The sequence below is a fragment of the Drosophila hydei genome, unplaced genomic scaffold (genome assembly GCF_003285905.1).
Source record: "Drosophila hydei strain 15085-1641.00,03,60 unplaced genomic scaffold, DhydRS2 tig00008124-arrow-arrow-pilon, whole genome shotgun sequence".
In the NCBI taxonomy this organism is placed as follows: domain Eukaryota; kingdom Metazoa; phylum Arthropoda; class Insecta; order Diptera; family Drosophilidae; genus Drosophila; species Drosophila hydei.
In genome coordinates this window covers 1,602,038-1,615,911 of record NW_022045834.1, presented here as the reverse complement: position 1 = coordinate 1,615,911, position 13,874 = coordinate 1,602,038, and the positions used below count along the sequence as shown (strand labels likewise).

At 41.6% G+C, this 13,874-nt stretch overlaps 2 protein-coding genes across 2 annotated transcripts; both read right to left on the bottom strand.

Moving 5' to 3' along the window:
* Positions 1-35: 35 nt before the first annotated feature.
* On the bottom strand, positions 36-2,530 carry LOC111600415 (long-chain-fatty-acid--CoA ligase heimdall). The gene is made up of 2 exons (XM_023316495.2): positions 1,243-2,530; positions 36-1,011 (listed from the first exon to the last, which is right to left on the bottom strand). The coding sequence occupies exons 1-2, from the start codon at positions 2,289-2,291 to the stop codon at positions 36-38; spliced, it is 2,025 nt and encodes a 674-aa protein (XP_023172263.2). The 5' UTR covers positions 2,292-2,530.
* A 6,773-nt stretch (positions 2,531-9,303) lies between these two features.
* Positions 9,304-13,196, bottom strand: LOC111600339 (fibrillin-3-like). The gene is made up of 4 exons (XM_030225174.1): positions 13,094-13,196; positions 11,893-13,035; positions 10,900-11,037; positions 9,304-10,844 (listed from the first exon to the last, which is right to left on the bottom strand). The coding sequence occupies exons 1-4, from the start codon at positions 13,175-13,177 to the stop codon at positions 9,342-9,344; spliced, it is 2,868 nt and encodes a 955-aa protein (XP_030081034.1). The 5' UTR covers positions 13,178-13,196; the 3' UTR covers positions 9,304-9,341.
* Between the last annotated feature and the right edge of the window lie 678 nt (positions 13,197-13,874).

Sequence of the window (13,874 nt, the reverse complement as noted above, 5' to 3'; positions counted from 1 at the left end):
TTAATTAATAATAAAAGTAATATATATATAGTAAATTATTTGTAGAGTCGCTCGATTAGGGGGGCATACTTTGCATGCACTATGTTGCGCCTGGTCTTGAGCGTGGGTCCCAGCTCGCCCGTTGGCACGGAGAACTCGTGCGGCAGTAGAGCAAACTTTTGGACACGCTGCGCTGATGAGATGGCCTTTAGATTGGCACGCTTGATGCCCGCATCGATGGCCTCGTACAGCTTTGGCTCGGCATTGATATCCAGCGCAGCAGCCAGCGACTTCTCATCGTTGGGTAGTTGTAGATCAGCGGGTATATTCAGTAGCTGCGACAGATGCGTTTGGTTCAGGCCCAGCTCTTTCAGCCAAGCAATGGTATCTCCACGCAACTCGTCGAGAGGTAGACCCGTGTTCGGATCAGATTTCGTTTTCAAGGATAGCAAGATCGTCAGATATTTGCGGTGATCGCCAACCAGGAGAGCATTGCTAACACAGGGCAACTCCTCCTTGATCAGCTCCTCAATGTGCACGGGCGGTATATTCTCGCCACCCGCCGTGATAATAAGCTCCTTAATTCTGCCGCAGATTACGAGATTGCCGTGCTCGTCCATATATCCCACGTCGCCGCTGTGCATCCAGCCATCGGGCTTGATGGCCTCCTCCGTTTTCAGTGGCTGGCCCAGATAGCCCATGAAATTATGACGTCCACGCGTCACAATCTCGCCTTGGCCATTTGCATCGGGCTCATGGATCTTCACCTCGATACCCACAAGTGGAATACCCGAGCTATACAGATTAGTCATGTTTTCGTGCAGCGTAATGGCGCCGCCCGACTCGGACATGCCATAGATATCGCCCAAGGGCATGTCCAGACCCAAAAAGTAATGCTTGAGCTCGGAGGAAACTGGCGCTGCGCCTGTTAGAAAAGTTTTGCATTGCTCCAGGCCCAACATCTGCCGTATGGATCGAATAAGCCGCAAGGCTAGATAGTATTTGGCTTGGCCATATAACGAGATTTTCTCACTGCGAAATTAAATGGAAATTAAGATTAATAAGGAGTTAACCAAAGGAAAGCACGACGTAAGACTGCTGAAGGTGGAAGGGTCAGCAAAAGATTCCTTTTGATAAGTTCTTTAAGGGATCTTTAACTGAACCTGAAAACTTTCAGACTGAGCAGCAGAAGCCTTACTCAAAATACCATCGATTAGGTAAGACCCTTCCACGACTTAGCAGCCAATTCACTTAGTAACTTACCCGGCAATCGTAGCCAGCTGATGCTGTTCTACGGCATCACGCGCCTTCGCCAACAGAAAACGTGAATACGGATTTGCCTTGACCTCCGCCGCAACGAGACTCTCCTGGAACTTCTCAAAGACGCGTGGCACACCGAACATTCGTGTCGGCCTGGCCTTCTGGAAGGTGCGCACCAGCGTACCCTTGAGCGCATCCTTATCGGCAAAGTAAACACAGCCGCCATGCTCCAAGGCCACCAAGACGTCAAAGACCTGGGCAGCAATGTGACTTAGTGGCAAATAGCTGACAATTCGCTCGCCCCCCAGCACTGTATTCTTCAGCGTTGCTCCAATAACTTTCGTCTCGAAGACCAAGCTGTCGTGGGAGAGCATCACAGCCTTGGGCATGCCAACTGTGCCAGAGGTGAACACGAGCATGGCGCAATCATTGGCATAGACTTCACTTTCCCTCCTCAGCAATTCCGGCTGCAGTTGCGCCGTGTCCAGTGCCATCAGATGCTGCCAGCTAAAGTAGCCCTGCTCCTGATTGACAAAGGCCTCGTATGGACCGTGCAGCTGAATGACAGCCTTCAGTCGTGGCAGCCGATGCTTGATGGAACGCAGCTTAGCCATCTGCTTGTCGTCATCGACCACGCAGACTGTCGCCTCGCTCGTCTCCAGGGCATGGAAACATGCCTCAGCCGAGTTGCTGGGATAGATGCCAGCCAAGACTCCGCCGGCACGCAGAGCGCCCAACTCGGCTATGAACCATTCTGGGCAATTGAAGGCCAAAATGCCCAGCGAGCTGCGCGCCTCCAGCCCAACATGCAGCAGCATCCTTGCTGCCTGCTCCACTTGCTGTTCGTATTCCTCATAGCTGAGCGTTATCCAATCCTGTTGCTCGGGTCGCTCCCAGACCAGGGCGGGCAGCTTTGCGAATGTCTGACAACTCTGACGAAACAATTCCGGCACCGTAAACACGCCAATGGTGTCCTCTTCGTCCTTCCTCAGCAGGACTGGCTCGTGTAGCGAGTTGCTCGTGTAGCTGTTCGCTGTCCTCAGCTTCGCCATGTTGAATAAATGTTGAGACCGACGATCAAGCGATATTTAAAGCAGAAACTCTCTCACTGTCTGGGCTCAATACACTGCTCTGCGGCCTGATAAGACTGGCAGCAGGCAGGCAGGCAGACAGCCATAGATGACGTAGCAATTAGTTGATAAAAAAACCGTCTCTCATAGGGTATGCGCATACTCGTGCCTGACCTGGTTCTATGCATGACCCTGCTGACATCCTAATCGCCTCGAGACCAGCATACATTTATGTATACATCATTTGTATGTACAATCTAAATCCGCTTCTTAATTGGGAATCAGTCGCTGGGCGGCGATAGAATTTCCGAAAAGAGCAGAAAAAGAAGGAACTTGAGACGTCTGCACACCCTATCAGTTGTAATATTTATTTATATAGCAACACTTACAGATCTTTTTCCAATATGTAACTCTGGATTTTTCTGTCCAGTCATGCTTAATATTACTTCCAGTTGTAAGCCTTTTTTCTTCTTTTTATATTACAGAAAAATAATCCATGTCGAATGACGCAAATAAGAACAAAGACTTCTGTTTGCATTATCTTAAAAGAAATCTTTAAAAAAAGAGTTTTCCAATAGTACGTAATCTGAACAGCGGGCAGTTACAATGGAGTCTAATGTAGATACACTAATGTAGATACAAAAATATAAATATTATATTTAATTTTCAAGATTCAACTTTCTTTAGAATAGTCAAGCTATGACTTTTCAATGTTCTTCCCTTTTGAATGGTTCCAAATATAATCTATTCCTAAAAAGGTTAAATTTTACGGCATTTCAAGATTTCAAAGTCCATAAATTCTGAGCTCAATAATATTTGTAGTACCAGACGAGCGCATAAATGAGTCAATACACCTAAATTTTAAATCTGTACTAAAAAACTAATATAGAAAAATAATATGTACAGTGAAAACCCCTAGTAGGGACCCATAGATTCTGAACTCTCGATGCACAGTTGAAAAAAAAACTTGTGAAAGATATTAAAAACTCGTGTACTGAGCGAAATAGCATTTGACTTGATTAGACAGTGTCCAAATTAGGTATATTATACTGTACAGTAAGCTGTTCTTTTCTTTTTTTTAAGAAATGGTCATAGGTGGACAATACGTTATCGAACGAGGTACTAAAGGCTGCAATAATAATAAGATAATGTTTTATTGAACAGATATACATATGCATGTATATCAATATATATATATATATTATATATATATATATGTATTTAATCTATATAAATATATAGTCTATATGAACGTATGTATGAAGTTCATTCATATTGGCTTCATCTAACTCAATCAAATACATAAATGTATACATACATATGCATTTTTATAGTATATAGATAAGAGCTCTTGGGTTGAGAATTCATATTTCAAAATAACGGCGTTCGTTATCTTTAATTTTTAAATAAGTACACACATACATCACATACGTACATGCATACATATGCATGTCTGACCTCTCATAATCTGTTAAGTCGCCATGCCTTTGGCAATAAGAACCCATGTATATGTATGTATCATAAACATATATTCATACATATGTAAGTATATGCACATAAACATAGGCATCGCCCCTATCAACAAACACATTATATTTGCTTTTATATTTCATATTCAAAATTTAACCATTATGCTTTGTAGCCATCTCTCAATTGCTCCTGAGCATAGCATAAACACAAACAAGCACATGCAAATATACACACACACAAGCACTTGCAAACAGACACACACACACGCACGCATACAGGCGTAAACGTGCATAACTGACCTGCGACAAACACCTGCGACCGATCGAAAAGCACAGCTGAGCAGCGCAGCAGGCCACAAAAACAACAGCAAACTGCATGGCTCGGTCAATCATAGAGAGTAAGAGTGAGAGCGAGTAAATGAGCGGGTTAGGTAGAAGAGGCACACACACAAAAAAGCAATACAAGCTATTGTGGCTGCTGCTGCTGCGGCCATACATAAAACATGTAACGGTTCTTCTTTGCCTTGCCCAGCTACCACTCCCCTTTCGACACACACGCACACACACCTATAGGCTGGTCAGCTACGCTCTCGCATTACACGAGCCCAAACATAATACGTACGCACACACTCACGCGGCGGCGCATGCATAAGTACATTCATGTGTGAGTGTGTTTGTATGGGCGTATGTATGTGCGAGGCAGTGAAATAGAAGCAGAAAAAACTCAAATACTGTGGGCTCGCCTCAGCTGGCAAATAACAACAAAGCAGAAGAAGCAGAAGCAGCAACAGCAGCAAGCAAAGTCGCCGTCAGCAGAGGCGCTAGCTGTGCATTGATGTGCGCCTGTTCGCCCAACAGTCATTTTTTGTACAAATTTATAATTTATTGTTTAATTTATTTTATTGCAAAATGTCAAACAGTTTTGCCACATACAGACACCAAACACATACAGGAGAATGTATTCAAATAGAGATAGGAATATGTGCAATTATGCTTGTAGCATAGCAAAAAGAACCGCAACAACAACAACAATGACAACTATGATGTATTATTAACCCAATTGTAATTGTTGCAATTTGTAGCAGACGGCTTATCATTTGTCACGGGCGCAACAACAACATTATTATGAAATTATTTACCAATGAACAGCAGCCCATGAATGTCAAACAAGTGTAAACATTGCCGCTTCCATGAGCATGGTCAATGGTGGGTTGTGCGAGGGAGAAGGGATGATGGTAGATGGGGCTTGGCGTTAAAACTACAACACAAATAGTTGCATATTGCGTTTGTGTATTTCTTTTGTATTTGTACACAAAAAGTAAACAAGAGTCGGCATACTCTGCTCTGCTCGCACATAGGAAAGTATCTGATATATAACGGTCTAACAAAGCAAAAATATAAAAGGCAGTAGACAAACAGCGGGCCACAGTGGTCCCTTATGTATTATATGTGCTGGCATAAAAAATATGTGTCCCTATATATATATATATATTTATATGTGTATATAAAAAATCACTTACCTACGCTTTGGCTATAACAACAATCAAATCAACAATTGCGATATGCCCAGCGTGTCAGCAAGCGCATTAGGGTGGACCTGAATCTATTAAGCTTAGAAAATTTATAAAGTGGCATATATCTTCTGTAGTAGTAATTGTAGTCGCTTACAATTAATTAGGGTTAGCCAAAAAGGCTACCATTTATATAGTACAAATATACTATACATTAATATACATCAATTTTAAAAGTATATATTCTTATATATATAAAGAGAAAACATTATCAATATCAATATATAAAAAAATCTATGCACAGGTGGTTCACTCTAAACATCTGCAGCTCATAAAAAGTATTTAGTACGACACACATCCATACATATGTTTTTATTTATATTATATATATATATATATATATATATATATATATATTTATATCTTCTAAAGCGGAACTGAAAGACAGTTTACCCCACCTTCAAATAAAAATGTGTCGACAATAAACTCTTCAATTGCTCAGTGTGCACACAAAATCACATACACATGCACGCACACACAAACAAATATATATGTGTTTGTAAATACAAAGAACTAGATATGGACACATTCTCATCCCAAGTGTCATTTGTTATATTCACTATAACGGAACCGATATGCATGCTATCGTTTACCCCACCCACTCTTCGGCTTCTTCATCGTAATCGTATGTGTAAGTAATGTGTGTTGTATATATTTACACGCACGATTCGTGACGCTAATGTATTGTCCGTGAGGAGAGGTTGGGGGTGTACACATATGCATGTCTGTGACTTTTGTAGATTTGTTTGTGTACATATAGATATAGCAAAATAACCAGGCGCACAGCATTGATTAGCAAGCGAAGCAAAGTCAAAGCAAAAAGTTCATGCGAGTAAAGTGAATGAGTGAGTGAGTGAGTGAGTAGCCAGCCAGGCAACAATAACAACAACAGCAACAAGTACACACAACAATAAAGAAACACATATTCATATACAACAGTCACAGCAACAACAAAGCCAGTGGCAACAGCACACAAAACGATACACACACAAAACTACTAAAAGAGGCAGAGATGAGGCCGACGGACACCCGAGACGGCGTCGTCTTCGACGACGACGACGACGACGACGACGATGGTGATGACGACGACGACGGCGACGTCGACAGATAAACAACATTTATATTCATGTACCCGGCAGTAACAAGAACAACAACAACGCAAGAAGTGTGGCGTACACAAACGCACACAAACATAAAAGAAGCAAAACAAAAACAAAAAAACGAAAATCAAATAACATATGTATGTACATATTGACAAACAAGTGAACACATGTATGTGCATATAAACATACACATGAGTATGTCAGTATGTACATATGTACATACATTGCACTGGCACGATTCATCCACCGCACTTTGCGCTCAGCTCTCTTCCCTCTCTTCGTCTATATTGGCAACTCATTCAAACTCATTTCTACGCTCCTGAGAACAGCGACGCCAACGTAGCAGTAGCATATCGACAGCAGCACCAGCCTCAGCAGCAGAGTTGTTACGTGGGTCGCAGCGGTAAATGGAGAGGGAAACGAGCATATAAACGATAACAACAACATATTCCTACATACCTGCATACTTATATTATTAGCTGGCGTTTCTCTCTTGGCTGTGCTCTCTCTATTGTCTCTCGTCACGTTCGCTCACTCGGCCACATAAATGGCAATTACAATAAACAACCGGTATTAAAAACTGTTTTTAATCCTCCCATCATTAAAACACGAACGACACAAACAAAGCAAAACAACAACCATCAAAAATGTCAAAAGCGTTGAAGTTGAACAGGAAAAATAAGCCTATGTGAAATGTCGTCATGTATATATTATTATAACATATATCTCACAAGCCAAGGCACTTGCTGGTTATAATGATTTTTTTTATAATTTTATTTAACAGAAAGCATTTCGAAAATTTATTAGCTACGCTAACTGACTTCGGTGACATTTGTTGGGTGTGCGTCATAATAAGCGAGTGAGAACAAGAGCTAGCGAATGAGGTATATGATTCAAAAGCGAAAATGCAATTGAATAGGCAGCAGCTAAGAAGGTCGATCCCCCTTACACTACAATGCAAAACATCAGTGTGACGTCACAAGCAACACTTAATCGTTTGAGCTCATTTCCATGAGAGTAATTATTGTAAATTGCTCACCCTGCGGTCAATAATTCTCATAGAGCTTATCAGTTTTCCGGCAGACAGACATTGAGCTCAGTTTATTTTTCCGTTGACCAACGAGCAGTGGAAAAATCTCAAGGCACGGCCTTTTCATTGCTGTCAATTTTTGATAGCCTTTTGCCCCGACATGAATAATTGACCTAATCGTTATATTTAAAATAAGTCTAATAAGCACGTCCAGGCTTAAGTATATATGTTGATACTTTATATGTTTAATTTTTACTACATTAAACTATTTGATATTAGTTTTCAAAAATCGAAGAATGAATGTATGTTCTTATATCCATATAATTTGTATGCTTGCTCATTTTTCTGACTGTCACTGTTTGTGTCGAAGCCTGCATATTTGTCTGACCGACAGTGTAAAGCAATCACTTGTTGTTGTAGAGCCAATAATCGCTCAAATTAAGTTGTCGTTGTTGTTGTTGTTAGTGAGACTGACGTTTACATCAACGACGAAGTCGAGTCTGAAGACGCTCACGGGCTTTGCGACGTCATCAAACAAGAAACTCAACCTAAGCCCAACATACAGTAACAAACATATACACTCACACTCACGCACGCACGAATGCATGCATATGTGTGTAAATATATGTATGTATATGTTTCTAAGTATGTATATCTTTAAATGTTGTCGCTCTTCACGTGTTTAGCTGTTGTTGCCCATTACGGTTCGTTTTCATGCCATTTCTGGTTTTGGCTTACTCATTACAAGCGTACGTACTTATGTATCTGTGTATATGCATTAACATATACCGGCTACATATGCATGATATATACAAACATACAAACATAAACACAATTTGAGAACGTTGACGGCGACGCCAACGTCGCTGTTACCGTTTTAGCTGCGGCAGCAAAAGCTACTTCTACTTGCACTACATATGTACGTACCAACAACAACATTAAATATACATTTTGCCTACATGTGTCTACGTGCGCCTGCTAATCATTTCTGTGCGCCTGCTTTGTGCTCATGTTTATTTGTATATATCGAGCAACACAAACGCACAAAACACATATGCAAAAAAATAAAATAAATAAAATCCGCTTCATACACTTGAGCATACATATATTTATGCAGTTAGATAGTATGTGCGATACAACAGAGTAAGCGCTCAATTACAAACGTGATTGTGTGTCTGTGTGAGTACTTACATATTTTCTATTTGTTGTTGTCTGTTGAGCCGAGACTCGGCTTGCTTAGAGATTATACACACTCGCATACATTTACACTCGCGACGTAACGGTAAGTTTCGTTACGTTAAAGCAGCGTCTGATGTGGCTACATATTCACAGAACTCGCAACACAACACGTAAGGTTGGAATTTTTTTAGTTTATTTAAACCGTTCATCTAACCAGGACTTTGCCTGGATGGCTTAAAATATTTAAGACTTTTTATTTTCACTCGCACGTAACGGTATATTTGCTTTGATTTTGCGTTTCACTCAATTTGCTTACACACACATTTACATTTGCGACTCTGCGGGATATGCTACACGGGCGATGTTACGTCAAATTTGAGCTACATTCTCTTAGAAAGAAGACGCAACGTTAAAATTGAGTAACATCGGAAAACATCGTTAAGCGTGACTTTTCGTTTTCAACTTAACTGTTAAGAATCTTGCTGAAATGAAATCGCTGTTAAGTTTTAACTTAAAGAAGGCATATAAAAGAAAAAAAAATTGTTTTTGTAGTTACTCGAACGATTATTTATTAATTTTTTGAAGCCGCATTTCCTCTCTCTGCTCGCTGTAAATAATGTTATCTTAAATTGAACTTAAGCAAGCAGAGATTTGAAATTCGATTTCTATTTTTACTGTTGTTAAACAAAATATTCTTCGTACCATCTGCCGATGGGCGCTTTGATTTTCTTATGCATCGCACACATACCGATAATAATAATAATACATAGCAGAATACAACCAAATACGACTAGACCCACTATGAGAGTAGCCTTGTGAAGCTCATCCTTTATCTGTACATCGTCTGCACTCGTAGTTGATGCAGCGCTATATTTATGATGCGATTGCATTGGCTGAATGCGTCTGTCCGAGTCCAACCAATCGGTAAGCATTGGCGGCTCTATGCGATCGACGAGGTGCGATACGAGTGCACGCTGCCCGATATCTTTGCTTCTATTTAGCATCATATCATTGTAATCCATGAGATATGTTTGATTAATATCTTGACGTCGTTGCTCTAGAAGGGCATCAGCTATCCATTGATAATCATGAGCCAGAGAAATTAGATCCGGTCGATCTTCTTGAAGTGTTCGATTTGTTTCCATTCTCGGCAGCCTTCTATCTAATTGTTCCGACACAGACCTTTCATATGAAAATATTGAATCGGTGGATGTCATTTCTGTTAGGGCGAAGTCCGGTCGCTCTATCTCGTCTTTATGATCTGTCCAGTTTAATTGCTCCATATAATCTCTAATGGCATGAGCTGAAGTCGAAGTTGAAGCTAATTGATCAGTCTGATCAGTAGGCGCCAAATGATGGATTGCAATCGTATGATCTCTGGCATCTACAAGTCGAGCATTGCGTAACTGATTTATCGAATTTCCATCAGCTTCAATTGAGTCATATGTTGGATCCAAATCGAATGGCGCTGTTGGCTCAATCCAATTCTGTTTATCCTTCTGATGCCAATTGATTGATTGATCTATGTGATCTGTTTGAGTTAAGTGATCCGAAGCAGGTTCAGTTTTGTGTTTCCAGTATGAATATGTTCGATCGGTCGGGTTTCCTCTGGCTAAGCTAAGCTCCATCGGAAGCCCATGATAGGTCTGATCTGTCTGATCAGTTGGATCACTGCACACATATTGCTGCGGCAACGACTGCTGAGGATCCTGGCAGATCAGACGCTGATTGAGGCCATTGCAGACGCATTGATCGAGCTGCAGACAAGGCTCCGACTGATTCTGGCCACAAATGTCGAGGCACGTGGTTGGCGCAGTGAACTGGCGACCCCAGCTGAAGAGCTTTTGCCAGCAATTGCTCCGACAAGGTGGCACGCACTGCTCGGCAGGCAGCAATTGATGCTGCACCGGTTGGCAGCTCAGCGATTTGCGCTGCATCGCGTAGCCGGGCCAACAACGGCAGCTGCCAGGTGAAATGCAATCGCCATAGCGACAGGCGTGGCATTTCGGCTGGCAGCCGGCGTAGCTGTACTCGATGCCGCCCATCGTTTCGTACCCCAAATCGCAGGTGCATTGCTGTGGAGCGGTGCACTGGGCGTGCACGCAGGCGGGATCGCACCAGGGTCGACACTGACCCGGTGTGCCCTCATAACCCTTGCAGCACACCTCGCGTAGACTCCAACTCTGTCAGAGGAGCTTGTGATTAGGTCGAAGCGCTTTCCTTTTCGATGCTACCTACCACCTCTTCATCCGTTTTGTTGGTTCGATTGGGCACTCGCTTCAGGCACACGGCTCCCTTTTGTGCCCCCAGCCCTGGAAGCAAGACAAGGCTTAGGCCTAACGTCAGCCATGAATGACGCATGAATTCCAATTCCAATTACAAAAAAAGGGTTTGTCACTTCAAATTTATAAGCAAAACTTGCCGCGATCTTAACTTAAGACTAGCCATTGCCGCCAAAAGGTTGTTTTCTTTTGCTTTCCTACAAATTATTTTTTGTTTTTTATTTTTACTATTTAGTAAAACAAATGCCATAGACATTTTTCGAAAAGACTTCATCGTTGTGAAAGAACTTAGAGCTATCAGTGGGTGTACAGAAAAGGAATAAGGAATAGGGGTTTTCGGAGTATCCTTGCTCTGTGAAAGTGTAGCCAAGGAAGGAGTGAAAGGCGAGTCGAGCTAGCCCTTTGCATGAATACTTCGATCTCTTAAATTAAGGGAGCAAAGCACGCAGGCTATACGTAGGCTTCTCTATTATACTTTTAGGCATTCCCGACTAGAGACTCTTCCCTGTTTTTACACTCAATCATGAAGTGAAAGAGTTCGTCCGACCATACGTCGAAGCGTTCGTCTTTTCCTTCATCCGTCCGACCGTCCGTTCGTCCGTATGAACATAAACCATTTCGCAGCTATTGAATCTAGAGACTAGAGACTGAAATATGGAAGATATACTCGTGGGTAAGGCGTCACGATATGTCCCCTAGAGCGTGGCAAATCAGGAAATATTATATCTGGTATTTATTGATTGAAGAATAAACCAAATGTTTTCTAATATACAATGAGGTTCGACTGGACATAGCTATATGCTTATTCATCAATAATAAGTTCATTTTCTTAAATATGAAATCACATTTACCATGTTTTTATCAGTTGTGGTTAAGTATAATATAAAATTAATAAAGTACAATGCATAAATATAAATATATATATATATACATTTATGTTTCTAGTTTAATTTGATACGATTCGATCTCTATCCGAGAAATTGGTATTCGGATAGTAGCTGACATTACTATGGCGCTTCACATAGCACGTTATGAGACCGCCGAAGCTGCAGAGTATTATGAGTATAACACATGCGATTATTAGATAGATATACCAATTGAGCTCCACGTGACACGTGAGACTTTGAATATTGTCCGGCTTATAGCCCTTCTTGCACTTACAGCGATTGCTAGTCGCACAGTAGCTGTGCAGTCCACATCGCGGCTCACACTTGGGCACGCACCTCGACTGCTGCCATTCGTAGCCTGGTAAGCAGACACATTTCTCAGGTGCCAAGCAATGTCCATGCGGTCCACAGTCGTGTGTGCACACTGGTAGGCAAGTGCCATTCACAGTTGAATATCCAGCATCGCATTCACATAGATCGGCTTCGAGGCAGCTGGCGTGTGGACCACACGGAGGTTTACATCTTGGCTGGCATGTTAGCTTCATATAATCGTATTCATAGCCCGCATCACATTCACACTTCCCAGGCTTCACACATTTACCGTGTTTTCCACAGTCAGGTGTACACACTGGCAAGCAAGTGCCATTCACAGATGAATATCCAGCATCGCATTCACATAGATCGACATCGAGGCAGCTGGCATGAGTACCACACGGAGGTTTACATCTTGGCTGGCATGTTAGCTTCATATAATCGTATTCATAGCCCGCATCGCATTCACACTTCCCAGGCTTCACACATTTACCGTGTTTTCCACAGTCGTGTGTGCACACTGGCAGGCAAGTGCCATTCACAGATGAATATCCAGCATTGCATTGACATTGATCGGCTTCGAGGCAGCTGGCGTGCGGACCACACGGGGGCATACATATTGGTTGACAGTTCCTTTTACTTCGGTTCCACTCGTAGCCAGGCTTGCAGACGCAGGTATTGTACTCCGTACAGATACTATTCTTAGAGCATTTGGGGTAACAGCTAAGTTTGCAATGGCCATTCACGTCCTCGTAGCCACGTCTGCATGTGCAGGTATTATTTGATATGCTAGAGGTAAGCACGAAACATTTCGGATAACACGGAGGACAACACTTATCCAGTTCTGCATACCACACCTCATCCGGTTGACAATAGTCGAAGATCTCGTTACTCTGTAAAGAGTGGAAAAGAAGACGAATCCGAAAGTCTCACTTATTTAGTTATGCTCACTTGATTCGATAATGTCTCCTGACTCAAGTGCATGCATTCTACTACTCCTAAGCATAGGTACAGTAGGCTCCAACCGGTATCCATTTAGTATCGATGTTTAACATTCACGTTCTCTGCTTCGTCGACAACTGAGCAATTTTCGATGCATCTGGCGTTTTTATAAGGGTCGTAGGCGTTAGTCATAGCGGTTTCATACGCGTTGTGGGTTTCTATATATGCGCTTGGTTGAATATATATATATATAAAAAAATAAATATACACAAATTTATATATTTATATATATATATATATATATATAAATATATCTACATATATATTTATTTTTTTTATTCGAGTTGTAAGCAGCTTTAAAAATACTCTTTATCATTTGAGCTAACCTAGGCACCAACTAAATTTAAGGTGTAATTGATGTTTCCGAGAGATGCTTATGTAGGTCTTGCTCTAAAAGTTCGGTATGTTAAACCCCAATGATTTTTGAAGGAGAAATTATTATTTTAATATAATTATATATATAGAAGCTGCTAGGAAATCGTATAGGCACCCAACTTAAGCCCGACTTCAATTGATGTCTGCCAAAAGTCCTAGCTAGTCCTTCTTTTAAACGGTAGCTATATGTGCATATGTTTGTGTTTGGAATGGAATGGAATATATATTTAGCGGGTAGCTTGGACTCTGATATAATGTATTAAGAATTGCTTTCATTACGTAATGCCGTTGGTTTGCAGACCTCTCCATGGATAAAAGTACGAATAGTTTCGAAGGAAAAACGAGAGCGAGAGCG